At 43.4% G+C, this 14972-nt stretch overlaps 1 protein-coding gene and 1 long non-coding RNA gene across 3 annotated transcripts in view; one reads left to right on the top strand and one right to left on the bottom strand.

Moving 5' to 3' along the window:
* The window catches only part of LOC110134565 (uncharacterized), a 93001-nt gene extending 80994 nt beyond the window's left edge, over positions 1 to 12007 (top strand). The window contains exons 3-4 of one of the 2 annotated variants that reach the window (XR_011490944.1): positions 6147 to 6251; positions 7144 to 12007. This is a non-coding gene — a long non-coding RNA (uncharacterized lncRNA). Of the gene's footprint in view, positions 1 to 6146; positions 6393 to 7143 lie in introns of both variants that reach the window. The other variant, XR_011490942.1, reaches the window with a different exon arrangement.
* Positions 1 to 14972, bottom strand: part of WIPF1 (WAS/WASL interacting protein family member 1) — a 41250-nt gene that overhangs the window by 21704 nt on the left and 4574 nt on the right. The window contains 2 exon segments of the mRNA XM_020889114.2: positions 3373 to 3502; positions 6962 to 7049. Of these exon segments, the coding sequence (XP_020744773.1) occupies positions 3373 to 3502; positions 6962 to 7012 (181 nt within the window). The 5' untranslated portion in view covers positions 7013 to 7049.

Below are 14972 nucleotides of genomic sequence, written 5' to 3'. Positions count from 1 at the left end.
TTGTTCCACTCTGGGTTTTTAAGACTATTTTATAGCATGGAATTTTATCAAATGCCTATTTAGGATTTACTGAGATCATTATATAGTTTTCCTTATTTGGTATGATGGATATATAGACTTTCTAACATTAAAAATGAGATAAACCCTGGTCTTGGTAAAATATAAAATTATTATTTTTTAATACTGTATACTACTGAACTAGAGTCTGGTTTTTTGGTATCCTTTCATCTATGATCATAAGTGGTCTATACGTAGTAGGGTTTCTTAATCTTGGAACTACTGACATTTTGAGTCAGATAATTCTTTATTGTGGGTTCTCTGTTGTTATTCTCTGTAGAATGTTTACAGCATCCCTCTGCCCACTAGATGTCAGTAGGAACACCTCCCTCAAGTTGTAATAACTAAAAATGCCATTAGGCATTGCCACATGTCCCCTGAGACATTGATACATGTTTTGATATTAGGATCATTTTAGTCTCATTACACCGATCAGGTAGCTTTCCTGTCTATGTTTAGGGATGATTTATATAGTGTTTGAATTAGCTATGTCTTAAAATCTGAATTTTCTGATAAAAATTATCTGGCTCTAAAGCTTTGTAGAGAAAAAATAATTTTATAAAGTTTTCAATTTTTCCCTTGTTCATTGAGGCTTCATAAGTGATTTCTGGTAAATCTGTCTTTTCTTAAAAAATTAAGATTTCAAAATGTTTTAGCATATAACTTCATTGTAGCATTCTTAATTTTAGAAAATCTGCTTTGAATCATTTATTTAATCTGCTTTCTGAGCTCTGTTTTATTCATTGATGTTTTCTTTTTTTCTGGACTAGATGTACTGTAAGTCTGTGTTGGCTCTGTACCTTTTCTAGGTATAAGACTTTCTGGGATAGTGATGGGAAGTGCTAATAGAACAATCAATCTGATAATGAGCTCACAAGAATTACTTCACATAATAAGCTATATCAAGTTAGAATAACAGTTTCTGGAAGTGTGTGTAAAATTGCTTCCTAATAAAATTTAAACTTTTACTAATTTTAATTATTGCCAGTAATATGGATAATGTCCTTGTCATTCAAATGTTATTCACTGATGAATGATACATTTTAGAATACTACAGTTCATAGGACACCTTTACCTAGTATTGAACATTCAAAGAGAATGATGTACTGTTCTAACAGACATTATACATTAGCGTTCTTAACTTGCAGCATTTGTGCTGCTTTTGGATAGGAAAACTAAACTAGTTGAGGTTAGCTAACTGACTCCAGGTCACTTTGTTAGCATTAAATTGCAGGACAAGGCTGACCTCAACTGACCTCAACATGCATAACCATGGTCAATATTTTAACATAGAGCCCAGGGAGGTTTTACCTGCAAACAATACAAAACCATGGATGAACTCTGCCACTTGTAAAGAGCTTGAGACAACAGTGTTAGTGTCCAGTTAAGTTCATGGACAAAAAGGGCATGCATTGGTTTGCACCTGGGGTCCACAAAGCACAGTGCATTCTTAAACATCACTGAAAGGGAGAACACACACTTATTTCCATTTTAATGAGAGAAGTGTATCTTGAAGAATATAATGAATTTCCTCTAGTGGATTGAGAACTAGGCCCCAGACTGTCCATTCTCCTTCAACATCTAGGGAATTCACATCTACCTCTCCAGAGTCTGCGCTCCCTCTCATAGTGAGAGAACCACTGGGCTCTGTTCTGGAGGTTGGCAGTTTGCAGACGGAGTTCCTCTGGCCCCATAGCAGGCACCACGATTCAATGGCGTTGGATGTAGGCTCCCCTGACAGAATTGCCTGGGCTGGGCAACCCCCAGGGAGAACCTTGTGACAAAGATAAGGAAAACTAAGGGACTGATTGTACACTAACCATACCATTTTGTGGGCATTCTGACCCATTATAGATAAGAGTTTGTTGAAAGTCAAAGACCCGCTAGTTCCACTGAGGTGTGGTGCATTCTGATCTGTACTACCCTGCCCAGTAACAGAGCAACACTCAAAGGCCTTTGTCATGACATTCCTCTTTCTACCTTCCTCCCACACCAGTGTTCTCACCTAACTCTCGTCTTTCTCTTCTACTCATTAGGATTCCCTGATAGCTCAGCTGGTAGAGAATCTACCTGCAATGCAGGAAGACCCCGGTTCAATTCCCAGGTCGAGAAGATCTGTTGGAGAAGGGGTACCCACTGGAGGCTACCCACTCCAGTGTTGGGCTTCCCTGGTGGCTCAGTTGGTAGAGACTCCACCTGCAATGCGGGAGACCTGGGTTTGATCCCTGGGTTGGGAAGAGCCCCCAGAGAAGGGAACAGGTACCCACTCCAGTATTCTGGCCTGGAGAATTCCCTGGACTGCATAGTCCATGGGGTTGCAAAGAGTCAGACACGACTGAGTGACTTTCACTTTCACATCTCATAATTCTCATCTTTCTCTTCTACTCCATTAGGCACTTTTCCTAGAAACTCTTCCTAAGCGCTTCTAATCCTACAGTCGGCTAAAATCCTACATCATTACTCCCTTGTCTACAAAGCTCCCTCTGGTGATTTTTGGGCAGTCTATTTTCTATTGAGTCCAAGTGGGATGCATAGTCGAGGACAAATTCTGGGCATACCTCGCTGGCAGTGGAAATGTCTAGGAGCGCAAGGAGATAGTCTTGAGGCCTAATAATTAACTCCTGGTAGATTTTAGTCATCTGTAATGTTTCATTCTGTTGTAAATGTTAGTAAGTAGCCCTGTATGGTAGGTGCTTGTTTGTTTATACATAGTCTGTTTTGTTTCAGAAAGTAGCTCAGATTTATAATGGATTTAAGCAAAGTTGTGATCTCATTTCTTCTCTCTCCAACCTCATAATAATCATATCTGTACATGTGAATTATACATTCTGGGCAACATAACACTCTCATAAGCATTGTCTCATTTGATGATCACAACAAATGTATAAGGGCAGTGAAACAGGTATTATCTCCATTTTACAAATGGAGACAAAGGGTTGAAGATGGTCAGGGCTTTAATCTACATTCTTTGATTCCAAGACTAGGGCTCTTTCCATATTTCATGCTGCCTTTTGCTCTGTGGCAAGACAAGGGGTTAATTTCCAGAAAGTGTTGTAAAGTGTTGTGAATAATTCAGAGAATCACTGCTGTGTGTGTCTTGGACAAAGAATTATTATACTGGCTTCCTGCAGCATTAGAGGGAACCCAGGCCAGAGCCATGGCCTACAATGAATGATACAGTCCCTTATTCTGCTAGCTTCACAGCTGTTGTTAACAAAAAAAAGAAAAAAGAAAAAAACTTTTGGTGGGAAGGGTAGGGTTGATCATTAGGTCATAAACCACTTATCTCCATGGAAAATAACTTTTTTAACTTACTGTCCAATATTGGTGCACTTCTGTCATTGGTGACTGTCTTCTTTAGTTTCTTCCCTTTGCTGATGTCAGAGAGCAGAGCATTTCTCCCAGCCTGCTCTGACTTACTCAAGGAAGGCTTTTCTGTATTGGCCTGAAAGGAAACCATGCAAACATGTATTCATCTTCTGAATTAACATCATGTACTACAGCACTCAATGAGAACAGCTAGAGTACTGGAAGCTTGTTATTAAGGTTCTTGGCAATAGGCTGTAAATTCTCCACAAGTTTTAGACCCGATGTCATTCTTTTTAAGATCCAGACATTTGGGAGCAGATGCATCAATAAATTACATTCATTTTTCATGCAGGAAGAGTCAGTCCCTGATCAAAGTCTCTGAAATTCAGACCACAATCTGGCTATAACTGACAGAGCCAGGGTTGGGTGGCTAGAGACGAGAAGGGAATTTTAAGTCTGAGAGGAATCTGCAGGATACTGTGAGGCTTCATCTTCTAGAATGTTCTCTGAAGAACATATTCTCTTTCCTGTCTTTTGGAACTAACCTGATGCAAGAGGAAAACTGCCTTTAGTAAAAAGGGTCAGGTGTAATTTTTTAATCCACCAAAATTTTAGAAAATAATTCCCTCTGGATACATTGCCAGATAATTTTTTCTTTTTAATGTAAAGCAGATTGGAGGTATATGGTACATATAGTTTTTGCATTTTACATATAGTAAAATTGCTCCTTTAGTGTAAAGTCCTGTGAATTCTGACAAACATATACAATCGTGTAGCCTAAGATTTCCTTTAACTCCCAAACTCCCTTCACATCCTTCTGGCCTAAGGGGTTCCTCATGTGTAATCCCTTTTTACAAATTGTTTATTTTTTAATTCTTTTCCACTATGGTTTATTACAGGATATTAAATATAGTTCCCTAGTTCTTTTGAAAGCTTACCTCACAGAGGCTGCACAGTAGACAAAGGTGCTACTTTAAAACCTCTGGGTATTTTCTATGATTTCAGAGTTTTTGGGAAAGCTCCTTACTGTGAAATTAGGATCTTGTTTTTCCAGAATTCCTTTGGGGAGCAGGGACACCAAGAGCCCAGCAAATGGACTCAGAAGTGGGCATGTGCCTGTGTCTGTCACACCTGGAAACTGGCGTGGTCTGGCCTGGTCCCAGGCAGAGTCGTCTTCCCCAAACCCAGAGGTGCTTCTGGCAGGCGTGAGAGTCCTTCGAGGGACTCTGAAAGGCTCCGATTTCAGATGTGCCAGGAAGGGCCACAGGGAGTAAACCTGGGCAAGTGTAGCTTGACACCTGACCCAGCTGTTTATTATAGTTAGAGGCAGAGGGAGAGCTCAGAAAACCCTGAAGCAGGTTAAACAGAAATCTGTGTTAAGCTGAAAGGTTTTTAAAATAATTAAGGTATCACTTGCTCATGATAATAACAGCTAACGTTTACATAGCTTTTACTGTGGATCAGGAATCATTTTTAGCATTTTATGTATATTAATTCATTCAGTCCTCATCAACCCTGTGAGTTTATAGAGTCAAGGAAACTAAGGCACAGGGAAGTTAAATCATCACTCGGGTCACCCAGCTTATAAGAGAAGGAGCTCGGATTAAAAACCTGGCAGCCTGGCTCCAGAGCCCAAGAACCTGACAGCAGGATGAACATGGGGTCCCGAATGCCTCTTCCCTAAATTGGGAAGATATTAAAGAGTACAAACTTGCAACTAAAAGATGACTAAGCTCTGGAGATCTTAACTGTACAGCATAGTTATTAAAGTTAACAATGCTGTATTATACACTTCAAAGCTGTTAAAGAGACCAGAACTTAAAATGTTCTCACCACAAAAAAGAAATAATAATTATGTGATGTAATAGAGGCATTACCTAAAACAACAGTGGCAGTTATATTGTAATACATAACTGTATCGATTCAACATGCTGCACACCTTAAACTTACACAATGTTATATGTCAATTATATCTCAGTTGAAAAAAACAGATAAAATGCCCTTTGCCTACTGACCTCCAACCCTCCTCTGAAGCAAGCCTGTTTAAGAGCTTCTCAGCAGTCAGTTCCAGAAAGGTTCTTTGCATATACAGTTCACTTTTGCTAATGGGATCATCCTCTATTGCTGAAACTTGTTTTTATAACTTAACCATGCCTTGGACATCTTGGAAAGAGCTTTCTGAATTACCTATTGTCTTCATCCTAAAGATAAAAAAACCTGAGGCCTAAAGAGGGTTAATAACATGTCCATGTTGGTTTTCTTCACGGTTTTGGGTCAGCAACCCTTCTTGGCCTCCTGTTCTGCCTCAAAATTTATTGATAACTCACTATTAAACCCTGGGTGTGCTAGTTATAATTTTTCAAATACACATTAAAATAAAAACATGAGCTTTTTTTTTTTTTTTTTAAAAAGATCAAGGTATGAACTACCCAGCAGTGGTACATAACTACAGTTTTCGGGAAATAAAAACTAGTTCTCCTATGTTCAACAGATCAGAGCTTCTCAAACTCATTTTAGGGAAGGGTGAATTTTTACGAAAAAAATTTCCAATCCATCATGGACCGATATTTTGTAAAATAACAATGAATTATTAGAGAAATGAATTAGTTTTAAAAAGACACACAAAATACAATCTTAGAAGCAACAGACACAACACCATTATCAGATTGCTCTAAATTACTCTAAATTTCCATGTTTATTTTGGGGGGACTCTAACCAGGAGTTGGAGGATCACACTTGGAATAGCAACGAGCTAATTAATGGTCTGTTCTCCCAACTAGGGTCCAGCCTGAGACGGGCTAGAAAGAAGCCTGGAAGCCTGGGCAAAAGACTGTCTCTGAGCTTCAGTTTCCCCGAGTGAAGAGTGAAGGCATCACATGCTAGGGGTGCGTCTGGGAGCCTTTCCGGATTACTGCATGGAGGGCTGCTTGGAACAGGCTTCAGGGTGCACCAACTTCCGGGACAAGTCCATCATGCGGAGGGATGGGCCCAGAGAATATATTCCTTGGGAAAGTACACATGGAAATGTGAGGATGGACTTAAAGGGTGAAATAAGGGTGTGGGGGAGGATGGAGTGGGAGATGGGGGTTATTTGTCAAAAACAGAGTGAGAAGAAAGATGGGGAGAGGCAGAGAAAAAGAAATGAGTGAGTCTGGAGGACACGTTAATGGATGCATTTTCAGATAGATGGACAGACCTGGGTTTCTGGACTATCCTGCCCAGATGCTAAAGGCTAGAAGCTGAGTCCATTTGAACAGAAAAAGGGCAAACTGGGCAGAATTGGTCCTGCGAACCTGTTCTGGGCCAGCATGTTTGAATGAACAGGATGTCTCCCTTGACAGACGAGGTAGAGCAAACCTAACTAATCCACATTCTGCATGTGTCCTCTGCATTGTATGAGACTTTAGACTATGAAACATTTTCATACAGTCCTGCTGTATCTCAGGGTCTGGCTTACTCCAGCACCTGGAAACCTTACCATATCATTCATATTTAAGCCAGAACGTAAACACACTGAAAACTAACACATGTGTGCCAGGTTCGAGTCTGTTTAGCTTGCTTCATGCATGGATCACAGATGGGGAGAGCCACTCACCAGAGCAAATGTGGGCGGAGGCGGGGGCGCTGGAGGGGGCGGGACGGGCATCTTGAACAGTTAGCTTTCAACAGTCTGGATCACAAATCTGTAAAACAAAACAGAAAGAAACAAAGCGCCATCATGTATTAGGTGTCTCTGTAATTCTCTGTCCTAATCTTTCTTCCCCTTTTGCCTCAAAGGGACAGTCTGAGTTTCTATAAGAGGTGGGATTCCTTCACAACATGGCTAGGATGTTACTCTTCTGGAAGGATGCCAGCCTGGGAGGATTCTCAGCCAGACCCTCAGAGTGCCCGGAGATACTGCGAGCAAAGTGCAGTGCCACAGGTTGCTTAATCCCACCACCACCAAAGCAGGTCGGGGAAGGCTCCTGGTCTGCAGCCCGAGAAAGCCGGGAGGTTATCGGGAAACGACTAGCAGTGCATCCCAGCCAAGACTGACGTTCAAGTGGCTCCTCTCCCTCACTTGTCTCCCTGGCGCAGTCCACTCCTGGGCTTGCCCACTCAGAGCCCCGCAGCGTTTCTTCTCTGTCAAGAGATTCCTGACATCTGTCTAGCTCTGAGTAGCCCCACAGGGATGTAAAGGTAAATCTATTTCTATTCTTTCCCTCAAAGTTCTTCCAGTCCTCGAGGGAAAGGAGATGGGGACAAGGTAGGATGGGCAAGGAGGCCAGGTTCCCACCTCTGTACTTCTCGGCATTTCCTTACAGGAGCCAGAGGCAAAAAGAGAGGAGGACTCCACCTCTGACTTGGAGCTGTTTACTAGAAACAGGGTTCCTTAGAAAGGCTTTCTGCAGAGTGTGATGCTCAGGGGACAGAGGGAAGGCCAGACTCCAGGCTGCAGCACAGTACAGGGGAGCCATGGTGGGCAGCGGCAGTAAAGAGGGCAGCCTCGTCAACGTCAGGAGCTGAAGAAGCAAGGGGAAGGATGTGCCCCAGGAGTGATGCTAACCACCACTCCTGGGCCCTTTCCCCCCAGGCCTCAGAGTCCCATCCCTGGGTGTCAGCAGATGCCCCACCCCTCAGCTACTTTCACACCCTCAGCATCCCAGCTTCTCCCACCTAGACCTCGCTACTCCTGGATCAGCAGGGCTCCCAGATCAGTCTCGGATCATCACCATGAGAAACATCACATCTCAGCCCTGCTGCCCACACTGAATTTGTTTCAGCATTTTAGCAAGATCGCTGGGTGATTCATATGCATTAATGTTCAAGAAGCCTGGTCACGGAGCCTTAAACCAAGAGAGCAGCCTGGGATACTGACCACATGAATAACACTGTTCCTACGTGATGTGTGTCCTGAATTTCAAACAGCAGAATTATCTTCCTTTTATTTTCAACAGTCTCTTAATTGCAGAAAACAATTTCTTAGAATTTAAAGTATTAATTTAGCTCAACTACTAAAAGTTGAGGGAAACTTACACCTTGAATCAAATATAGATGGCCCTTGAACAACGAGTTTGAACTTCACGGATCCACTTAGATATGGATGTTTCTCCATAGTAAACATTGCAGTGCTACACCATCTATAGGTGATTGAATCTAAAGATGCAGAACCAGGGTACAGGGGACCCATGGATTTGAGGAGCGACTATGCGTGGAGGATCGGTGCCTCTAACCTCCATATTGATAGTTCAAGGGTCAACTGTACTTTCTATTGAAGTTTTGCTGGATGGCTTGCTTTCTGTGATGTTAGCAGAATGGAAAAGTTAAGAGGACATGACTTGTCAAAACTTCTGGAAGACAGGAATCAACACAGTTCTGTTCTGAGTGCCTTCTATAAAATGAAATTTAGAAACCTCTAGAGCAGCAACAGCTGCGCTCATTTATTGACAGTCAACTGGATAATAAAGGGCATTCTATTTCCATCATCTCAAACACATTTTACAGGGGAGGACGCTGGGACTCAGAAATCAATAATGCATTAAAATGATGTGAAAGTTGTTTATATCAAGTCCTTTGGATCTCTGCTCTTTTTAGATAAGCATTTTCAGGCAGGTGAAGGGCTCACTAGTATTGCACCTCACCTTAAACTCGGTCAGAATCTGGTTTTCAAAAAGAGCTTGTCTCAGACAGGGATCTGTCCCTTACTGTTCCTTACTTTGGTAAGAAAAAGTCTCAGGATCTGTCCCTTACTGTCCCTTACTTCTCTTGACAGAGAAGAAACACTGTGGGTACCAAGTGGGCAAGCCCAGGAGAGGACGGCGCCATGGAGACAAGTGAGGGAGAGGAGCCTCTTGAGTGTCAGTCTTGGCTGGGCTGCACTGTCCCTTACTTTGATCTTTCCTGGGTAACACCAGTCACCCACAGGGCTGCATGGGCAGTGTAAACAGAGTTGGGGGCCTGTGTTTGGAGGCTATAAAGGGGGTGCTCCAACTGCAGGGGCACCTTCAGAGGCCTCAGTTGTGTCCCAGGACCAGGAGGAAGAACAAGGGTCTGAAACTGGATTCAGGCCCAACTAACTGTCAAAGATGCTGTGGCCAAAGCAATGGTATTAACAGAGCTAAGGCTCATCAAGGAGGAGGGTGGCTGGGTCCACCCAGAGGGTCCGAGAGACGGGCTCCATGGGACAGACCATCCATGTGTTCGGTGGATAAAAGGCCCCTCAATGCTCCAATTCATCATGTCAGATTCTGTGCTCACTGACTAGTCTGCCATCCTGTTATCCTAAGACCAAGAAAGAAGTGAATTCTAATCACCACCAGGAACCTCTTCTGGGTTTGGTTCTCAGAAGTCAGTCTCTGGTTGCAAAGATCAAATTGAACTTCTGTCCTGTACACCTTAGGGGCCAGGCGATGGGGCAGGGGCTCTCTCAGGAGACTGTCACCCTGCAAGGCCTCCTTAACTCTCTTACAGTTTTCTGTTGCTATTGTGGTTCTCTCTGTGCATTAACTGGCTTATAAATAAACCTCTGGACCACAGAGCCGGGCTTTCCCCTGCCCTGACCACCTCACATAAACAACAGGGTGAGGATCTGCGGGTGAGCGCTCTTACCTTTCCCAGGCTCGATTCTCCTTTCCCTCCACTGCTGCAGCTCCCACTGCCCCCCTGCCTCACTCTCCCCCAGATGAACCACTCCTACGCCTGCCTCCATGCTGAAAGCTGATTCCAGAGGCTGCCATGGTCTCCTGGCTCCTTGCTAGCTGAACAGCTGCTGGTCTGGACTTGTCCAGGCTGGACCTTGAGAGAGGTTTGTGAGAAACCCCAGACTCTCAACCTGCCAGCCCAGCACACAGGTCAAAGGAGATCAGTCTCATGTCCCGCAAGCCAGGCCCTTGCTGGATCCCGTTCTTGGCTGTCTTTCCACCCCGCTGAGAACACCAGGTCTCCCCAGTACATGGCACATAGTCTCACTGATTATGTGGGGGAAGTGAAAGAATCAGGTATCACACAAACAAGCCATATGCTGGCCATTGGAACAGCTCCCAGCATCAGCCCTGAGCACCCCGGGGCCTGGGTAAAGAACCAGTCCCACAGCAGAGGGGCAGGCCAGCTTTAAGTCTGGGCGCTTAGTTTCTTGACTTCACTAGAGAAGTAGAGTCCAAGGCCGCGGAAGAGCCACGTCAGAACCAAGACTGGGCCTGACGGAAGGGCCTCAACATCAGCCTCAATCTTAACAGGCAGGCCTTCCTAGCCTGGATCTCCATACCCACAAGGTCTGTGGACAGAATTCAGGGAAAAAAGGGACATACTTATTTCCCCTAAATTCTAACTACAAGTTAGCATTTCCTTCGATTATAAATCTAGGCCACAAACCACACCTAAAACCTTTTCACCAACAGTCTTTCACGTGATATTTTCACATCATAGTGTAATTTTGCAGGTCTCTTTGGAAGCTGGGGCAATGATCTGCTCCTAGGCCTTGTTGTACCCACTGCACTGCAACTGGTTTCCTTAGTCATCCTCTGTATTTTGTTTTACGCATTTAACAGCAGTCAGGGAAGGAGTGGGAGTTTGGGGGCTTTACCAGACACCAGTGTGGCCTACGGATGAAAACACTTAGAATCTCTGTGAGAACATGAGTCCCGGGTCAGGAGAACATGATTGTGAATTTCTGCTCTGCTGCTAATAATCTGGGATAAGACCGAGCTCGCTGTTAAATGGGGGTGTGGGAAGAAGTGAACCAGCGCAGCAGGGCTGGGCAGGGTAATCAGTCAGCAGATGGGTCCAGAGCGGTGGTCCTGCTGGGGCCAGAGCCACTCAAGCACCTGGCAGAGGGTGGCCAGGCTGGAGACTGAGCCGAGGCCCTGGCTGTGTCCTGTGCGGGTGTGGCCGCCCCGTGGAAAGGAGGCCGCCTGAGGGCTTGGCCTCCTGCATTTCCATCTGCCCTCAGGAGATAAAGTCCCACAGGAAAGGCAGCTCGGTTCCCCGGGTGGGACGGGCTCTTGAAGAAGGGAAAGAGTGAGTAGGATAAGGGCTTCCAAAGTGCGGGCAGTCAGCTCTCGCATGGGAACCGGGCTCCTTGGAGTTGGAGGGCCACAGTCCTACCCATTTAATGATCCTTGCTCTCCCACCCTCCCCAGGCACCGAACTTTTAACAATATACACTTCCGAGAATCAGCTGCTTTTAGAGAATCATTTCACTGTTTTTTTGGTGTGTTTTTTGGCTGCCTCGAGGCATGCGGGATCTCAGTTCCCTGACCAGGGATTGAACTGGGTCCCCTGTAATGGAAGTGCTAAGCCTTAACCACTGGATCTCCAAGGAAGTCCCTCATTTCACTGATTTTAGTTGTTGTTGTTTGTTTTAAAATTAAGACAGTAAGCAGCCTAGATGCCCATCAGCAGACGAATGGATAAGGAAGCTGTGGTACATATACACCATGGAATATTACTCAGCCATTAAAAAGGATTCATTTGAATCAGTTCTAATGAGATGGATGAAACTGGAGCTCATTATACAGAGTGAAGTAAGCAAGAAAGATAAAGACCATTACAGTATACTAACACATATATATGGAATTTAGAAAGATGCTAATGATAATCCTATATGCAAAACCAAACAAGAGACACAGATGTACAGAACAGACTTTTGGACTCTGTGGGAGAAGGCGAGGGTGGGATGTTTCAAGAGAACAGCATCGAAACATGTATATTATCTAGGGTGAAACAGATCACCAGCCCAGGTTGGATGCATGAGACAAGTGCTCAGGGCTGGTGCACTGGGAAGACCCAGAGGGATCAGGTAGAGAGGGAGGTGGGAGGGGGGATCGGGATGGGGAACACATGTAAATCCATGGCTAATTCATGTCAACGTATGACAAAAACCACTACAATACTGTAAAGTAATTAGCCTCCAACTAATAAAAATAAATGAAAAAAAAAATACATACATATATAAAAAAAAAATTAAGACAGTATATTTAGTCCACAAATGATAACTTTAAAGTTTAATATAAAAATAGTCCATGTTGTAAGCATTCAACTCAGCAAATAATACTCTTCACAGTAAAACAATCTATTAAAGAAGAAAATGCTTGAATAAGTTAATCCATATGTACATAATTAATTAATTTTCAACAAAGTGATCAAAGCAACTTGATGGGGAGGTCTTTTGAAGGTCTTTTCAATTCAAGGTCTTTTCCATAAATGGTATGGGAACAACTGGATGCGCATGTAAAGGTCTCAGGGCTTCCCTGATGGCTCAAGTGGTAAAGAATCCGCCTGCAATGCAGGAGATGTAGGAGATGCGGGCTTGATCCCTAGGTCAGGAAGATCCCCTGGAGGAGGAAAAGGCAACCCACTCCAGTGCTCTTACCTGGGAAATCCCATGGACAGGGGAGCCTGGCGGGCTACAGTCCATGGGGTCACAAAGAGTCGGACATGACTGAACATGTGATGGCTTATAAAGTCTCATTTAACTCTTTAAATAACATCACGGGGAGAAAACCCAGACTTCTCTGTAACGTTCACCTTGTGTGTTGAATTTTTTGTGCACAAAGAAAACCACACGAATGGAAATGGGTTTTTTGTTTTCACACACAGCGCTATGGGTTGAATTTAATGTTGAAGCGCTAACCCCTAGTATCTCAGCATATGACTGTACTTGGAGAGAGGGCCTTTAAAGAGGTAGCTAAGAGAGCCCCATTAGTCTGGGCCCTCATCTAATATGACTGGGGTCCCTGTGAGAAGAGGAAGAAACACTGGGGCTGTGTGAGGACATGGGGAGAAGGTGCCATCTGCAAGCCAAGGAGACAGGCCCTGGGAGAAACCAAACCTGCCGACACCTTGGTCTTTGACTGCCAACCTCCAGAAACGTGAGATAATAAAAGTCTGCTGTTCGAACCACCCAGTCTGAAGTGCTTTGTTATGGCAGCCCTAGTAAATGAATAAACACAGTTTTAACAGTACGTGTTACCTGTCTGTTATCCACTGTGGAAATGAACAGCTTTTGAATAAAATCTACCAATTGATTTCTCACCCAAACCATCTCTGGATTGTCTGTCATACGTTAAAGAAATTAAAAATCGACCTGAACCCTAGGGTATGTGATTGATTACCAAAGTTTTATTTAATCACTGAACGAATCAGTGATTCAAATTTTGGAATTCCCCTGGTGGTCCAGTGGTTAAGAATCCACCTGCCAATGCAGGCGACATGAATTTGATCCCTGGTCCCACATGCTGCACGGTGTGGCAAAAAAAAAATTAAAAAATTTTTTAAGTCTAAAAAACTCAAATTTTAGGTGAAAATTATTGAGGTGAAAGGAGGGATCTATCAATAAACCTTTTACAAAGGAATTGACTCTGAGGGTTGAGAAAACAAAGCAGAATATTTTACATAAATTATTTCAAAATCCACTAATTTTTTCTTCATTGTCACCAACACAAATATACAAATACACACATGATACATCAATATTTAGAAATTCTGGAATTTCCTAGTTCTGTGAGAGAAATGGATGGTTTTACTACAGCTCTACTAGGTCAGCATCATGGTTTAAACTCACAGTGAACAGCATCAAACGCTGACCCTAGATCAACCAGGGCAGCTTGTGGCCCCAAGCCACTTGCTGTGTAATATTGGTTACGGGGGACACCTGTGAAAACGAGTGACTTGTTCCCCACCGTATAGCCACATATTCCCCCAACAGCATGGGTAACTAGTCACTCACCCAGAGCCCAGAGTTCAGTCCAGAGCTGCCCCAGGAAACCGAAGCTTTCTTCTTCAGTGCATTCAACTAAGAAAGCAGAATTATCTCTGAATGTGAAATGACCAAGAGAACTGACGAGTTACTTAAATAAACTGTTTCTTAGTTTCTTGCAACCAACGTCAAGTTCATTCTAGATGATGCCACACAAGGCCCATACTACAGAACAACAGGAAGAGGGGAGAGATTTCCAGCGCTGTCCAATGAAATAACCCAAAGAAGGCCAGCCTCTAATCCTGAGGACGTGTGTGTGAGGGTGTGTGAATCGGCCAAGTTCTAGCAAAGAAGATAAGAAGCAGGTTTATTCAGTTACGTTTTATCACCATTTTGGGCTATTCAAAATTATAAAGCATTTTGCTATGCATATCTTGCCAAAAGTCACCCTTGAATACTCTTCTGTAAAACGAATGAGAGAGAAGTAAAAAATTTTTTTTTTCAAAAAGGTTGAATTCATCATTGTGGAGGGGGGCAGGGACAGGGAGTAGACATAATAGAAATAATACAATTGAAAAAATCCTAAGGTCCAAATGTTCCCTTGCCTTCATTACTTTCTATTCTGTATCTTATTTTTATTTATATTCATTGACATTTTACTTTATATATAATGTTCTTAACTCATCTTCATGTATGTATTTCTTGTGTGTTCTTGACCTTTTCAGGTTAAGACTTTGAAAATTTTTTCCCCTGCTTCCAAAATGATAATGCTACTTATCACTTATCCACTTATTAATTTAGAAAACAATAGATAGGGACTTCCCTGGTGGTGCAGTGGATAAGAATCTGCCTGCCAATGCAGGGAACACGGGTTCGATCCCGGGTCCAGGAAAATTCCATGTGCCTTGCAGCAACTAAGCTCATGTGCCAC

The sequence above is a fragment of the Odocoileus virginianus genome, chromosome 13, assembly GCF_023699985.2.
Source record: "Odocoileus virginianus isolate 20LAN1187 ecotype Illinois chromosome 13, Ovbor_1.2, whole genome shotgun sequence".
NCBI classification, from domain to species: Eukaryota; Metazoa; Chordata; class Mammalia; order Artiodactyla; family Cervidae; genus Odocoileus; species Odocoileus virginianus.
The sequence above is the reverse complement of the archived record's forward strand: the minus strand, read 5'-3'. Positions and strand labels throughout refer to the sequence as shown.